Raw genomic sequence first — 17,510 nt, 5'->3', positions numbered from 1 at the left:
GCTTCTTTATATTAGTAGAGTACCTGTATGGAGAGAAACTTGTGCCCAAATAATATTTGGTTATTCATTCAGTCATAGTTTATAAAGGCAGGATAAAGCCCAAGTCTTTCTCTTCAGTTGCAGGCTTTCAAAAAGTGAGTTGGTCATAAGTGTCCCTCTGATATGATATACAGTCAGGCAGCCTCCCATGCTCCTTCAAAGCCTTCCTCCCTCTTTTTCTGTCTTGCTATTAACTTCAGCATATCTGTGTTTCAACTCTTTGCAGTTACTATCATTATCAGTGCTCAGATTGGCTAAGTAGGAACCTCATCAGATTGGTTCCTGAGTCCTTTTTTACCTTAGTAGTCTTTGGTAGTTTCCTTGATGTGTAATATGACAAGGCCTGGACCTGGAATCAGCCAGAATTCAGTTTATTTTGTGACAACCTCAGGTTTAATATACAAATAAACTCAGGATGGCACATTTAGTGTTCAGAGCACTGGAGAAGTCCATATTCAGTTAATGGTTTCTTACACATTTATTTTAAAGAGTTGTTCATCAGAATTTAGAATCTAAAATTTAGTTAGTATATCCAAAATAGATAGACATACAGTAGCTATCATAGCTGTTGATACTTCTTTCTCAAAGTTGGCGTAGCGAGCAGGTCTTATACTTTACTATTTTGTTTTTTATGTTAAGCACCCATCCCACTCCCATACCTGTCTCTGCCTACAGCTCCTTGCCCACCTTCCTGTACCCCCCACCTCCCTTCCAATAAGTAGATAGGCATTTAATTGAAGTATATAAGTATATCTGTTTGAGAGGATCTGGATCTTTTTAGGTATGCTATTATTGGACATATGCATGTTCTAAAAACAGTGGAAAAGGCTATGTTATTTTATTGATTTTTGTCAGTTCTTTCAGGACTTTGATATTAGTTATATAAATGTTGAAGTTTTTTTTTTTTTAAATATATTTTATTGATTTTTTACAGAGAGGAAGGGAGAGAGATAGAGAGCTAGAAACATCGATGAGAGAGAAACATCCATCAGCTGCCTCCTGCACATCTCCCACTGGGGATGCGCCCGCAACCCAAGTACATGCCCTTGACCGGAATCGACCCTGGGACCTTTCAGTCCGCAGGCCGACGCTCTATCCACTGAGCCAAACCGGTTTCGGCAATGTTGAAGTTTTATAATCAATCTTGTAGAATGAAAAAGTTGCCAGTTTTAGAAGTGTGTAGTGGTTGAGTCCTTGTTTTTATTTTTATAGTTTAAAGAAGTTGTTTTTTGTAACAGAACAATTCTAATTTATGTGAACCATCATCAGAATGTGGGCTTCTTTTTGGGAAATAGCTGTCTAATTTGGATCATAGATAGTTACCTAGGAATCCAAGAACCCTTTGGTTTTGGAATGAAAAGAGGTACTATTAATACTTATTCCTGGATAACAAGTATTAGCCAATACTGCTTTTAAGCACACTGAAATGTGTGGTTTCTCTAGTCCTACAGAACAGCAGGTTTTGTCTGGATGTATCTCAGTAAATTAATGGCCCGTGGAGTTCAGTTGAGTTGTTATGTTCAGTGCTCATACTGAGAACCATTCAGCATGGTTCTTGGGTTGTAGATAGCAGGAGGCAGATGATACTAAAACATTGACTATTTTATAAAGGGGGCTTTCTGAATTATTAGCTCTTTTTTGTTACTATCAACTCTGTATTAAACCTAATTGCCAGTTAGCAATAGTGTTTTTTTCAGGATTGAATGTGTCTTTAGTAAACTTTTTTTTTTTTTTTAAATCATGTTTATCACCTATTCAGTTCTTTGGGTTCAATTCTTTTTTTTTTTTGAGACTTGCAACTTTACTTAACATTTTCCCAATTTTAAGAAATGTATTGGATTTCATTTATGCCCTATACATAAAACATCTGTTAATGAAATTTTCTAGGAAAAAACAATGATTTTTCTTAATGAAGAATGAAGGGCTGTCAAGAAAAGGTCATTTCAGGGTCCTTTATGTATAGACATTTTATGATTAAATAATACATTATTTTCTATTGAGACAAAGAACAGATTGTGGACAGTGCGTTATTAAGTAAGATAGAGTTCTCTTAGTTATTATATACAGTAACCTAGATACCAATAAGTATTATTTCAGAGTCTGTTCTAACCTTTTTTTTGGCAATATTTTTATTTGAGAGGAATTTGAGAAGATAGGAAAATGGAGATAATGATATAATGGAATGCTATGTGCATCTTTAAATTTATTTATTGGTCCTGGGAGAGGGAGGTGTGTGTGTGTGTGTGTGTGTGTGTGTGTGTGTGTGTGCGTGCGTGTGTTTGGGGGGAGGGATGGTATCATTAAGTACAGGAGAGGTTTATAAACCACTTAGTTTTTTAACTTCAAGGGGAAAAATTCATTTAACTTAAAAAATTGTTCAGGTTGAATGTTATCAAAGGTAAGAAAATATGAAGTGTTTGTTGTTTAGATATTGACAACTATTGATGAGTAAAATTCAGAGCCACAAAGTTAGAAGGTATTCATTTTCAGACATGAGGCTAGCATAAATTTAATAAGGTTTACACATTTAATTTGTGAACAGAATACAAATTGATGATAGCTAATTTTGTTTGGTAAATAATCTAAAAAGTTCATAGTTAACATAGTTATTATTTATTACTATTATTTCTTATGTATAACACCTCTTTATAGAATAAAATGTGAATGTTTTAGAGCCTAATGATTTCTGTATTAGTCATTCCCAATACCATGCAGGCGAACTCAGACTTTGGTGTGAATCTGAGAATATGTTTCCCATGCCACCTCAGGGTATAACTCCACCAGGGACTGCTCCAGCTGTCACTTCAATAAGCATCATCAACAAGCCAGTTTCAACTCCTGCCAGTTATAACATGAAGAATGACCCCAGGGGACTCAGTGTGTTCAAACAGGAGAAGCAGAAGGTTTGTTTTAGGGAGTTAACAGACATAGGAGTCTACTAGTGTTACTAGCTATGTTAATGTAAGTTACCATATGTGGTATTGTGAGTGTATTATGTGAAATAAATAGAATTGAAATTTTCAACTATGTTTAAAATTACTGAACCACAATTCACTTAAAAATCATGCACACAGACTATTCTCTGTCCTGTAAAAAAACAAATTTAACACTTAATAAAATCTCAGTAGTGAGCAGGATAAATGTAAGTTTGAATATTAATATGAAATTGCTATAATTTTTCCTGTCACTGAGATTTTGGGAGCATCCTCTAAAAAGGGAGTTAGGTGCATATCTGAATAGACAAGCAGGTGTGGCAGTCAAGGTAGGAGCTGGCAAGCATTGATTTCCAGGCAAGTACTTGTGTTTATATATTTAAAAAGTGAAATTATTTTATGTTTGTTATCAAATACAAATAATAGTAACCCCTTTTTAATTATCATGGTTATTTACAAATGCCCCATGGTAGGAGAATTTGTGGTATAAGCCCTTAAGATCTTAGGTCATACTTGAATTTATTAATGTCTTTGTGTGTGTATGTGTGTGTGTATGTGTGTGTGTATGTGTGTGTGTGTGTGTGTGTTGACTTGTAGGTAGTGTAATGGTTGCTGTATGATTCCTTTAGCATTTCTTGCTTATTGGAAACCCCAGGAACTCCACAGTGAACAGATTTCTTATACTTTGATTTGGCTTTGCAGAGAATATGTTTGGTTTAAAAACATCTTATCCTGCCCTTGGCCGTGTAGCTCGGTTGGAGCGTTGTCCTGTAAACCAAAAGGTGGGGGTTTGGATCTCTGGTCAGCACGAGTAGGGGAGCCAACTAATTGGTCTTTCTCTCACATCACTATTTCTCTCACTCCCCTTTCCTCTCTCTCTAAAATCAATAAACATATCCTCAAGTGAGGACTTAAAATTTGTTTTAAATGAGCCTTTGTGTCTGTGGTTCTCAACCTTCTGGCCCTTTAAATACAGTTCCTCATGTTGTGACCCAACCATAAAATTATTTTCATTGCTACTTCATAACTGTAATTTTGCTACTGTTATGAATCGTAATGTAAATATCTGATATGCAGGGTGGTCTTAGGTGACCCCTGTGAAAGGGTCGTTTGACCGCCAAAGGGGTCGTGACCCACAGGTTGAGAACTGCTGCTTTATGTAAATTTATCATTAGTTATTGATGAACCTAGAGTAACAGAATTGGTTGTTTTAGAGTGAAAGTAAATCTTCAGTAACCTTATTATTCAGATACTATCTTTTCCAAGAGTAAGACCTTAATTATGCCTCTGAACAATTTGATGCCTTAGCTCTAGGCTTTAGCTTTTATATATATATTTACACCCCTTACTCATAATAATCACAAGAATGAAGTCGCATATTTGCATTCTTTAGCTCCCCTGTCCTTCCCAAGACTTCATTGCAAAAGCTTCTTTGCTTTATATTTTACCTTTCCCGAGTTCCTATCCCTAGCTCATTTTTGTCTAATTACCCCCAATAGGAATTATTTAGAATATTGGAACTGAAAGTTGTTAAAAAAAAAAATACAGAAGTAAATTCATCTCACAGATGGAGAAGGGATTACTGCAGATAGGCTAAATAATATAAAACAGTGGTAAAAGTACAAGATAGTATACATTTTCTTAATTGGTATCATGGCCTTGGTTTTTTAGTTTATTCTAAGTTACAGCATTAAATATAATGTTAATGTAATGTTACTATTCATCAATTTCCTAAGTGTTGCAGCATGTTGTTGAATCCCTCTAGTTTGCCTTTTTCATGGTTCTCAGAACAACCAGTCTCCACTTTCTGGACCAGTCTGAAGCAACTCTCAAGAACAAGCTGTTTTCCTGGAGCCAAACCTCACTAATGGAGCTCCTGAATGGAAGCATATACTTACAGTCACAGCAGCCTTAGTGTTTCCCATCAGGCTCTTCAGATTGTTACTACATGAATGACTCAGCCCACCCCTCCTTTTAATCCCCAACTAAGTTAGGTTATATATGCTTATATTTCAAATATACATAAATAAATTAGATTTCTTTACATCTCTTATGTATGTTGACTGGTTTGTAGGGGCCCTAAATAGTACATGATACAATTGTACTCCATGTAACTTGTTCCATGACTGACTTGGCTCACTTTTGAAATGTGTTTAAGCTTCACTTTATCTATTGCATTCCTAGTCTTAGGTTTATGCTCCACAAATTGGTTATGACATTTCTTCTTTTGGTTATAAATGCAATATAACAACATTAAGGAAAATTTCAATAGAAAAGGAAATATAATTCTGTAAGAAGATATTTATTGACATGTTATTTAAATCCCAAAGAGTGGGGAGCTACCCGTTAAATATTCCAGAGTGGGAAGCTACCCATTAAATGCCTGAGTGAAATGTTTAACCCTTTTCGGTCCAACGTGGAGGCTGACTCGACAGACCAGGCGCTAGGAGCAGGGCCAACATCAAGCTGAGGTCTAGTGAGACAGATAACTTCAACATTCGATCCCATCAATTAATTTGGACCAGACAGTTTGAAGTCCAAAAATAAAATTGGACCACAAAGGGTTAAGTAAATTTTTAAAAAATATATATTTTATTGATTTTTTTACAGAGAGGGAGAGGGATAGAGAGTTAGAAACATCGATGAGAGAGAAACATCGATCAGCTGCCTCCTGCACACCTCCTACAGGGGATGTGCCCGCAACCAAGGTACATGCCCTTGACCGGAATCGAACCTGAGACCCTTCAGTCCACAGGCCGACGCTCTATCCACTGAGCCAAACCGGTCAGGGTGGGTTAAGTAATTTTGATAAAGCACAGAATAGAATACTTAATGACATATGTTGTCATTTAAAGTAAAAAAAAGATATGTATATAATTGAATAAAGAGATTAAAATACTACATGCTGGTTTTACAAAATGCGTATCAAAAAATATTGGAAGATAGCATGAATAATAGTTGGGTTGATGAGATAATTGGAGGTAATTTGCTCTCAATTCTAAATTTTCTGAAATTTCAAGAATTCATTTAAAATAAAAATCCAATTGTGAAGAGTTTGGCAATTCCTCATAATTTTTTTCTCTTCACTTGTTGGTCTCATGAATCTCCTTTTAATTTTTTAGGAAACTCTTTGGTACGAGCATGATATTTTTTCACCAATTCTTAACCAAAACCTAAAGATTTCTCAGTTGTGATATTTTTGACTATTGCCTTTTTTACAGAGGAAGTAACATGCCACCCTCATTTTCAGAAGTTGGACTTGTAGGTTGGAATTTGAACACACTTGAAAAATCATTTTAAAATATAATTACTGTTAAGGAAAAGAATAGGAAATAATATGGGTAGAGAGCAAAAAATATATATGAAACATTTTTTATAATAGAGATGGAATTGGTTGGGGATAGGGAACGATAGGGTGAAGAACAAGAGAGCTAACTAGCAAGTGAAAAATTCAGGGAAGAAAATTAAAGTAGCCTTCTTGAAATAATCATTCACAACTGTGAAGCTTCTAACAAAAAAGGGAAAAAATCCAGGTCAAATACTAAGTACATTACAGCCTTCTTATAACAGTGTTTTACATGGATTTAGGCATAATGATCAAATCATGTCCCTTTTATAAGAAAATCCTAGTTTTGCCCCTTGAACAATTTATTTGCACTTAATATAAATTCAGGAGCTGGGATGATTTGATAGGTATGTAATTTATAATTAAAATCTACATGTATGCTGGTTTTACAAAATGCGTACGAAAAAATATTGAAAGACAGCATGAATAATAGTTGGGTTGATGAGATAATTGGAGGTAATTTGCTCTCAATTCTAAATTTTCTGAAATTTTAAGAATTTATTTAAAATAAAAATCCAATTGTGAAGAGTTTGATAATTCAAACTCATTAGTACTGTGGAATGCCATAAAGTGGATTTAGAAATACTTTTGTTAGAAGTTTACATCTGAATAAAACTTTTTTTATCTAAAATTAAATTTTAATCAAGTAAAATTGTAATTAAAAAGATGACCAGCACTAATATTGTTATGTTGTAGGGATAAGATAAATGATGTTAGGATTGAAGGATATCGAGGCACTTTAGATCACAGGCTCCGGAGTACTTAGGTACAGTACTGCTTTAGATATTTACCTTCATGCTTTTGCCACTAGTTTCAAATGGATAAGTGTTGGTAAGAATTAAGATTTTGGGGACTCATAGTTTTAAAAGTGTCTGTGTACTGTGATTCCATATTGAATTTTGTGAATTAAAACAAACAGTGATATTATTTGAAAGAATCATTTATGTTTGAGTTTAAGATCATGGAATTAACTCCCTCCTCTTTTTTTTTTTTTTTTTTGCCATGATTATGTTTGTGTTCAGTATCTCCCCTTGAAGGTTTATATCCTTCAGTCATTTTTTTCTCCTTTAATTGAAGTTAGGTTTTTTCTTTTTAAAATGTATCTTTATTGTTGGAAGTATTAAAAATGTCCTCCCCCTTCTTCCTCCTATTGATCCCCTCCACCCTGTCCCTGCTCCTTTCCCAGGCCTTCACCACACTTTAGTCTGTCCATAGGTTATGCATATATGCATATAAGTTCTTTGGTGAAGTTAGGTTTTCAAATGGTTTTCTTAGATAGTTTCCTAATCTTATTGGAATGATTATGATGATATCTCCCCTCCCCTCCCAGAAACTCATTTGAATTGCAGAATCGGAGCACTGAAAATAACCTTCCTATTTGCTTCTCATCATTCAACATACTTTCATTGAATAGCTACTGTTGGTCAAAGTGCTGGGTTAAGGGGTAAATATAAAGAGAAATGACTCTTGCTCTTCCAGTCTTTGAAGTATTGTAGGAAAGAACATAAAAAATACATTATTATGATATATGATAAGTGCTTTGGTAGAGGTAAGTGCAAGGGGTTATGGGAGTAGAGGAGGGAGTGGGCTTATTTGCTTATGTGCTAACATTTACTGATTTAGTTCTTCTAAAATTGCTCACAGGTGACCATAACATTCGCTATCAAAAAAATTCTTAATTGAAAATTGTCGAAACTTTTAAGTAATTTTTTTGAAAAGAAGGTTGTGGAGCTTAAATTTTGTTTGTTTAAAACCAGTAAGGAGATTTTGTCAGTTAAGAAAATTTCCTCTGTCTTTGTAATACAGAATGATATGGAACCTAGCAAAGCTGTTCCACTGAATGCATCTAAACAAGATGGACCCATGCCAAAACCACATAGTGTTTCACTCAATGACACTGAAACAAGGAAACTCATGGAAGAATGTAAAAGACTTCAGGGAGAAGTGATGAAGCTATCAGAAGAAAATCGAAACCTGAGAGTAAGTTGTTTTTTGAAAATAAGTTGATTTAAATGAAGGCATAGGATATGTGAATATTATTAGGCCATCTTATCTATCAGTTTTTAAATTTATCTTTGGTCAATTCTCCCTGCCCTCCTTTTTTTTTTTTTTCCAATTTGATTATGTCCTGTACTTTGTTCACCACTCCCAGCCTCTTTTGACAGTTTTACCAGGACTTCTCATTTTTCTAGGCATTGCTAGCTTCCTCTCTTGTTTGTACTCTTCACATTCTCTGCCCCAGTCATGTGAATTGCCTGCTGCCCATAGAGTAGCCAGCCACTGGTCATCTGGGGCTATTGAGCACTTCAAATGTGGTTAATTTGAATTGAGATGTGCTGTGAGTGGAAAATACACACTGATTTCTTAGACTTAATTCCAAAAAAGGTAAAATATATCTTTTTTTGTTACATTGTTACATATTGAGATAATATTTCAGTTATATTGGGTTGAATACAGTATATTATTAAAATTAATTTTGCCAGTTTATTTTTATTTTTTTAATATGCTACTAAAATTTTTTAAATTACATATGTGGCTCACATTTGAAGTTCAAATTATATTTGTATTGGGCAGTGTTGGGCTACAGTTTCCTGAAGAATCCTCTCTGTTTTATTATCCCTCTTTTGCTTTAGCTTAAGTTCTTCCCTCTGACTGGAATGCCTTGAATTCTTGACCCTACCCTCGCAGTAAAAACATGCATTTTCATCTCTTGGTACTTGTTTCTTGTCATCTTTTTAGTATAACCTTTTGTAGGATACTCTCCCTCCAAAAAAAACAACAAAAAAAGAAAAATTGTTTAGGAATGCTATCTCCTTTGTTTCCATCACACCTTTACTTGTTGGAGGTGTTTCTTTTGTGGGCAGTAGTTTCATTGGGGGCAAGGATTGTGTGGATTCATCTTTGCATTCATGGCACATGCATGTAGAAGTCATGAGTAGATTTGAATGAGTAAATGGACTGGTGAATTGAGGACTACTTTGAATATGTATGGAATTTATTAATAATTAGTCTTTCACAAGGAATTATTTCAAGATTTGAATACCTTTAAATTTCTTTTTAAGGCTTTGAGCTTTTTGTATCAAAGTAGATGATACAAAAATGTATGAGTAAATAAGCTAAATTATGGAACTTAATCTACATTTGGTTATTCTGTTAAGTGTTATAAAGGAACTTTCTTTTAAAAATATATATTTTTGTTGATTTCAGAGAGGAAAGGAGCGGGAGAGAGAGAGATAGAAACATCAGTGATGAGAATCATTGATCAGCTGCCTTCAGCACGCCCCCCTGACTGGGGATGGAGCCTGCAACCCAGGCATGTGCCCTGATCCGGAATCGAACCGTGACCTCCTGGTTCATAAGTCAACGCTCAGCCACTGAGCTGGGCACATAGGAACTACTTTCTGAATCAAAGGCACTATATCTTGAATTGATACGTGTTGAAATAATTTTTCTGGCTATCTTTTCATATTCCTTGGTATCCCCTTAGGGACCCCACCCTACCCCCACCACCTGTCTGGATAGTGGAAAATTATCTCCATTTCATATTCACACGTCATGCAGTTTTTGTTACTTTTACTTTGTCTGCCAGGACTTGTACAGTTGCGTTCTTTGATGAAAGTTGTGTTCCTTAGCATGCTCAGTGTATTTGTTCAAAAACCACTGTTTATTTCTTGGCAGGGAGAAGAGAAGTGGGAATGGTGGGTAGGAGGGGCACAGGTAGGGCAGGGCTGGAAAATAAGAAGAGTGAACAGGGAGATAGGTGAGTGAGACTTAATTTCTGGTCTCAGCTCTTTTATAGGCTGATGTTCTCTAGGAGATGTTACTTGAAAAAGCATTCTGCTGTCTAGAAGATAAAAGACAGATAAAAGGACCACTGGCTTATAGAATCAATTTCGGGCTTTCATACATAAGGCCCATCACAATTTGGTGCCAGATTAACCCTTGATGTCTCTGATCAGCATCCTTCCCTCCATTTTTTTAAAATTCTCACCCGAGGATATTTTGTTCTATTAGTTTTTAGAGAGAGCGGAAGATGAGGAAGGGAGGGAGGAAGAAGACGGAGGGAGGGAGGGAAGGAGGGAGGGAGAGAGAGAGAGAGAGAGAGAGAGAGAGAGAGAGAGATTACCTCCCTCATGCACCCCGACAGGGGCCAGCGATTGAACCTGCAATTAAGGTATGGGCCCTTGACTGGAAATTGGAACCTGAGACCCTTCCATCCATGGGCCGTTGCTTTAACCACTGAGCAAACCAGCCAGGGCTGGTCACTACCCCATTTTATGCTATCTCTGTGGTTCTTAAATCTATCCCTTGCCAAAGCCGGTTTGGCTCAGTGGCTAGAGCGTTGGCCTGCGGACTGAAAGGTCCCAGGTTCGATTCCGGTCAAGGGCATGTACCTGGGTTGCACGCACTTCCCCAGTGGGGAGTGTGCAGGAGGCAGCTGATTGATGTTTCTCTCTCATCGATGTTTCTAACTCTCTATCCCTAGCCCTTCCGCTCTGTAAAAAATCAATAAAATATATTTAAAAAAAAATCTATCCCTTATCTGAATCTCCCAGAGAGCTGTTTAAAAATGCACCTGGCCAGCCCCTCCCCAGACCTCATGAATCAGAATCACCTAGAAACATTTAAAAAAGAAATTCTTTATTGATTTCAGAGAGGAAGGGAGAGTGAGAGTGAGATAGAAACATCAGTGATGAGAGAGAATCATTTATTGGCTGCCTCCTGCACATCCCCTACTGGGGATTAAGCCCACAACTCGGGCATGTGCCCTTGACTGGAATTGAACCTGGGACCCTTCAGTCTGCAGGCTTACACTCTAGCCACTGAGTCAAACCGGCTAGGACAGGAACATTTTTTTAAGTTCTTGCTAGGAATCACTATTTTTCCACGCAGGACTAATTAGCATAATATCAAAAATACACACAAACCCTCAGAAAAATCTAGTAATGCAAATAAAAAGGTATGACATCGGATGAATTCATTTACTTGGTACACTAGAGGAATTAGTGTGAGAAAATAAAAATTAGCTTGCTCTGAGGAAATAAAAATGTGCCTTGTTATTCATTTGGTTGACAAAGTCAATTGCCTAGGTCCCAAGTACAGATATCAGTATTTTCCACAAGGTCATACTGCAGCAGATAAAGTGCCATAACAACCTCCTACTTTGAGTGACTACTGCTGTCTTACCGAGAAACACTGTCCCCTAAAATCATAGACTGTCAGAGAATTTGCTGTGTGAGGCCATCCTAACAGTAAGAATGAAGCAGCCCACTCTTGTCTGGAGCATCACAGTCACTTTGGTGCAGAGAAGCAGCCTCCCTGTTCAGTCCAGGTGCAGAGCTTTGGATGGGTTTCTTACACAACATGCCACATCTCTTGTAATTTGTAGTTTCTAAAGAAACAAGATTCAGTGTCTACTTTGCAGTTCAGATCCAATGCTGGCTCTTTTACATACAGCCCTTCTGCTTGGAGCATATCAAAACACTATATTATATAAACTTCATCCTGAACTTGTAAAGGCCTGTCTCTTCAGTGAGATTTTACCTGTGCCTCTGCTATAGGGTGCTCCGGTTGCAATGAGTCAGTAAATCTGTCAGATTACAAGTTTGTTTCTGGTAGTCTTTGCTGGCGGGGCTAGGACAGGTGTTACCAATGTAAAAATACTATGGGCCACCTTGGAAATAAGTGCATGCACAGAACTCCTTAATTGTATTAATTTTAATGGGATTTTTCCTTTTATGTAAATACAGCCATATCTGACTTTTTCATGCTTTTAAGATTACATTTCTTAGCTTCAGTTTTTAAAATTGGCATTATCGAGGTATAATTTACATTCTGTAAAGACACTCATTGCAAGTGTACAATTCAGTGATTTTAGTAAATTTATAGAATTGGGTAGCCTTCACTAGAAACCAGTTTTAGGTTGTTTGCATCACCCTAGAACATGGGTGGGCAAACTTTTTGACTCGAGGGCCACAATGGGTTCTTAAACTGGACCGGAGGGCCGGAACAAAAGCATGGATGGAGTGTTTGTGTGAACTAATATAAATTCAAAGTAAACATCATTACATAAAAGGGTACGGTCTTTATTTTTTTAGTTTTATTCATTTCAAACGGACCGGATCCGGCCTGCGGGCCGTAGTTTGCCCACGGCTGCCCTAGAAACTAGTTTCCTTATACCAGTTAGTTTTATTCCCATCGCTAACCACATTCATACTGATGTGCTTTCTGTCTATTGATTTTTAGCTCAGTAGTCTTATATGCATATTTGTATTTAAAACCTTTTTTTGTGTGTGCATATGTTTTTTTCTCTCTAGGATGAAGGCTTAAGGCTCAGAAAGGTAGCACACTCGGATAAACCTGGATCGACCTCAACTGCATCCTTCAGAGATAATGTCACCAGTCCTCTTCCTTCACTTCTTGTTGTAATTGCAGCCATTTTCATTGGATTCTTTCTAGGGAAATTCATCTTGTAGATTGAAGCATGCAGAGTGCTATTTCTTTTATTTTCTCTTGACCAGAAAATGATTTGTTTACCTACCATTTCATTGGTAGTATGGCCCACGGTGACCATTTTTTTGTGTGTACAGCGTCATATAGGCTTTGCCTTTAATGATATCTTACGGTTAGAAAACAATAAATACCAACTTGTTCGGCTACTGGACAAATTGTATATTACCAGATCATCACTAGCAGATGTCAGTTGCACATTCAGTCCTTTATGAAATTCATAAATAAAGAATTGTTCTTTCTTTGTGGTTTTAATAAGAGTTCAAGAATTGTTCAGAGTCTTGTAAATGTTATTTTAATAATCCTTTAAATTTTATCTGTTGCTGTTACCTCTTGAAATATGATTTATTTAGATTGCTAATCCCACTCATTCAGGAAATGCCAAGAGGTATTCTGTGGGGAAATGGTGCCTCTTACAGTGTAAATTTTCTCCTTTACCTTTGCTAATATCATGGCAGAATTTTTCTTATCCCTTGTGAGGCAGTTGTTGACTGAGTTTTTCATCCTTACAATCCTGTCCCATGGTATTTAACATAAAAAAAAAATAAAACTGTTAACAGATTCTTGCTCCATAGCTTGTTTGTGTCTGTCGTGTCATTAGATGGGGATACCAGGGAGTCCACTCTATGATAATTTGAAATTTATAATGCATAATTATATCTCGCATTGAAACCCTTTCAGATATTACAATATTTGTAGGTAAAAGTCCTCATTCTATTAAGGAAAGGAATTGGTAAATTTCAAGCTACTTTTGGTATTTTGGAAGATCATAATCAGTTTGTCTTCAAGATATAAAATAAGCAAATATCATGAGAATAAAAGTGCTGTAATTTTTGTCAGTTTATGTGTATGCCTTTTGGCTCTATTGTGTTTATCCCATTTTAAACAGGTTTTTTTTTAATCTTCTCAAGAAAGACTTGTTCTTGGTTGTTCTAGTCAAGTGCTTTTTAATGAGCCTAATAATTCCCTATAAATATTTTGTAAAAAGAGTTAAAAGTAGGTGTTTTTCCTGCCCAATTTGACACTCAAAGTAAATTCCCATTTTGGAAATTTGTTATTACTGAGCAAGCCTTGTGAATCTTTGTGAGAAATTCCTTTATTCTTTGCAAATCTGTTAACCATGTGAAACACATTTTTTAGTATAAATATGCATTGTAGGGTTTGAATTTATTTAATTTGTATTAGCATAGAAAATTTTGAATCATAGAAAATGTATTCAGTTTTTTTTTTTACTGAATACAATCTAATACAAGTGAATTTTGATCCTGAAAATAGGTGTTGGTTTTGTAAAAGTACACTTCTATCTGAAAGGGAGATTGGACTTTGGGACTTGATGTGGTGCAGTGAAGCGTTAGGCCCAGGTCTTTGTATACATTTTATAAATGAGCGAACTGTATTTCACTGTTGTAAGTATTTTGGTTGCCTCTTCATTTTAAGTGTATTTTGATTTGTCAGACCACATGTATTGTGTCATTGGCTTTGTGGTATCTTCTTATATAGAACCTCTTGCTTATATGCAAAAGGTACTAAAAACAAACACAAGTAACACCTATCCGTTATTGGCATGCTACTGCAGGTAATGTTTCCATTGTGTACTTTACAGTCACTGAAAAATTCCCTTCCCTTTCTGATAACGAAAAGCATGCTAGAAAGTCTTGCATTTTTGTCCCATAAATGAAGACTTAGTAATTCCTTGGCTTAAAGCTCTATATAATCTACATTATTGGTGATAAGTACCAAGCTTGACATTTCATGGCTGTAATTTTTTTAAAAATTGAAATTCTCAAAATTTAACAAAATCCCGTTTTATGGGAATGCTCCTTAGAAGTCATTTTGTTCAACCCCTTTGTTTTAAAGTTGAGGAATCTGAGGCCTGTATGAGAGTTAAGAGAACTTTCCCCATGTCTCATAGGTAGGTAGAGCTGGAGCTAGAAATCTGCTTTCCTGATTCTAGTTTGGTGTCTTTTCTGGTCACTTTGTAGAAAAAAATATTTGTATTAATTTGACATGACTGACACAATGAACATAAAATGCTGTTTAATAAGTGTATGTGAAATTTTCTATTATAAGCTTGTATTACAGGCTACTGTTGAATAGTCTCATGTATATGTTTGCTTTTAGTGTTTAGGCTAGAAATCCCCACCCCCTCATTGGTAATAAACACTATGAAATACAGTGTATTTTTAGATAGGCATTCTACAAAATGCATTCTGCAGTGTTTGGTTTTGAGGTAGATTATGGTCTGGGTAGCATCTGCAAAAAGAAAAAGTGTAAGTGGGCTTCTTAATTGCTTTACAGATCAGGAGACTTAATTTCTGTTCCTTTTCATTGCTGTATGAAACGTGATCAGGTTATTTTACTACCACTGGTTACTTTAAGAGTCCAACTGTATTGACTGATAACAGATTAAATTGTCTGCCTTCATTCCTTACATGTTTAGAAATTGTTGTCTGCCTGCTTACTTGTATGTGTAAGCATGAGGGGAAAACATTGTTGCTAATCCTGAAATCACAATCAAGAAACTAAGGCCTTAAGTTCATATGTGACGCTAAATGCACTTACCTTCATTCTTTATATAACTAATTACCTTAACTTTTGCCCATTCTTGTATTTACAAGAAGCAAATTTAAGGGTTATATTCTAAGTGTGTAACCTTTAAAAAAGTGACACTTGGAAAAATATGAATCAAATTCAGAAATTCTGGTCAAAGAAAAAATAATACTAATTTCTTCAAGTATCTTGCTCAGAACTTCTCCTAAAATTAATATTATCTACACTGGGAATTACTTTTGGGTTGTAATCATTCAAAATACGCCACTTCAAAAACAAGTTTTATCAGCAAGGCAAAAAAGAAGAGTTCTTTCACAGTATAATCCCAAATTGTGATCTTTTGCCACTTTAAAAGCAATCAACTAACAGCTTTCCTAGAGTTTGCACATTCCTATTCTGTGATTTGGTGTGTGGGTAGATTTTTAAAAATTGACCTTTATGAGAATTAGGGGAAAATGTTTACCATATGGAAAAACAACAAAATAAGAAGGTAAATGATCTTTATTTTCTAGCTTTCAAAGGAAATTAAACTGTTCTGTGAATAAATAAACTGATTAAAAATCTAGTGATGTGTCATTTTTCTTTTTAAAAAAAAGTAATGTTATTTCAAAAGATTGTGATGGTTTGTATGTTTATGTTGTGTTAACTAATAATAGCCAGTTGTTGTTGACTGGGAGTTGAGTTCTGATGACAGATAAGATTTTTGTCTAATCACTGAGAGGTTAAATGCTTGTTAGTGGGAAATTGGGATCAGCTGGTGCAGTGCCACAGTCGCTGGCCACACTGTTGGTAGGAGCCTTGCTTCTGTAGAGTGCTGTGCAGGAACAGTGGTGCCCAACCTGTTGGGGACTGGTGCAAAGAAGTTTGGACATTCATCCTTAAAGAAAAGGAACCTTTTATCTTCCTGTGTTTCTGGTTGTAGAAATAATCATGTTTGCATTTTAGAGAATATGAAAACTACATTATAAAAAAATAAAAAATAATGCCAAATCCGACATTCATAAATTATAACTCTGTATCCTATTTTTTTCATTTAATTCTCTAGTTTATTGAAAACCAAGTGTGACTGTAAAATACTTTGCTTTATTTTTATGATCACCTTAAGATCATGGATATTTTATTTATAATGTAAAACTTGATTGTCCAGGTAATTCTTTTTCTAGTTAGGTATATCAATATTTCTTTTGTTTCAAAACTCAGTCCTGTTTTCCAGTTGTTTATGTATGTAATACCCATCTTGAAAGAAGGTGCAGTGAACTATTAGGATAACTTTTATTTTTATTGGTATTCAACTATAATACATTAACTCATGTGATGAATTTAAGTGATGCTTGAGCAATACCTGTAGAAAAACGATTCATCTGGAGTGGATACCTGGCATGGTCATTTGTTTTTAAGCTCTACTCCTTTTAATCTGCAGCCAGACAATTGCTTTATATTATAGGCTTTTAAATGTCAAAGCTGGATACAAAATAGGTTTAAGCAAGACTTTAGTCCTACAGCATAGGAAGCTGTGTTGTCAGAATTCTTTGTATATTAATCTTTAAAAATAAGTTGTAGAAGTCACTTTTAGTTATTGCTTAGTGCAAGAGCTATCTTTGTAAAGTTAGAATACCAGTAACGTTTTAAACTTGTAAATAAGTGAGCTGTCTGTATGAAAATAAATGATTTAAGAAATTTTATGGGGCTCATTTTTAATTACCACTTAGTTTAACACCTAAAGTGATTATCTTTATCCACCTAGGAAATTTATTTTGCCCATTATATATTTCTCAAAGTAATAGATAGTTTTCAAGATGCTTATTACCACCTGCTATGTATTTTATGTCAACTCATTTAGTCATCTAGATCCTATGAAGTAGGTACTGTTCTTACCTGTATTGTATAGGGTGCAGGGTGGCAGACTGCTTTAGAGAGGTTAAACATGCTCAGATTTACGCAGCTTTACATAACAGGACAGGAGTTACGTAAAGTTGGATCCTGATAGTCTGATCCATGCTGTTAACCATTGTAATCTGCCATGCAAAGGAAATGACTTGTACCCTGGTCAAAGTCAAGTACTGTCTTCACAAAAAATTGTTAGGTAATTTTATGTCGCTTTTTAGTTCACTTTAAAGGCAGTATTTAAAACT

General features: G+C 35.5%; 1 protein-coding gene across 1 annotated transcript in view; it reads left to right on the top strand.

Moving 5' to 3' along the window:
• Positions 1-17,051, top strand: part of VAPA (VAMP associated protein A) — a 27,456-nt gene extending 10,405 nt beyond the window's left edge. Inside the window, exons 5-7 of the mRNA XM_015563592.1 lie at positions 2,808-2,942; positions 8,125-8,298; positions 12,636-17,051. Coding sequence (XP_015419078.1) covers positions 2,808-2,942; positions 8,125-8,298; positions 12,636-12,794 — 468 coding nt within the window. The 3' untranslated portion in view covers positions 12,795-17,051. The remainder of the gene's footprint in view (positions 1-2,807; positions 2,943-8,124; positions 8,299-12,635) is intronic.
• Positions 17,052-17,510: the final 459 nt, after the last annotated feature.

The sequence above is a fragment of the Myotis davidii genome, unplaced genomic scaffold, assembly GCF_000327345.1.
Source record: "Myotis davidii unplaced genomic scaffold, ASM32734v1 scaffold78, whole genome shotgun sequence".
Lineage (NCBI taxonomy): Eukaryota > Metazoa > Chordata > Mammalia > Chiroptera > Vespertilionidae > Myotis > Myotis davidii.
The sequence above is the reverse complement of the archived record's forward strand: the minus strand, read 5'-3'. Positions and strand labels throughout refer to the sequence as shown.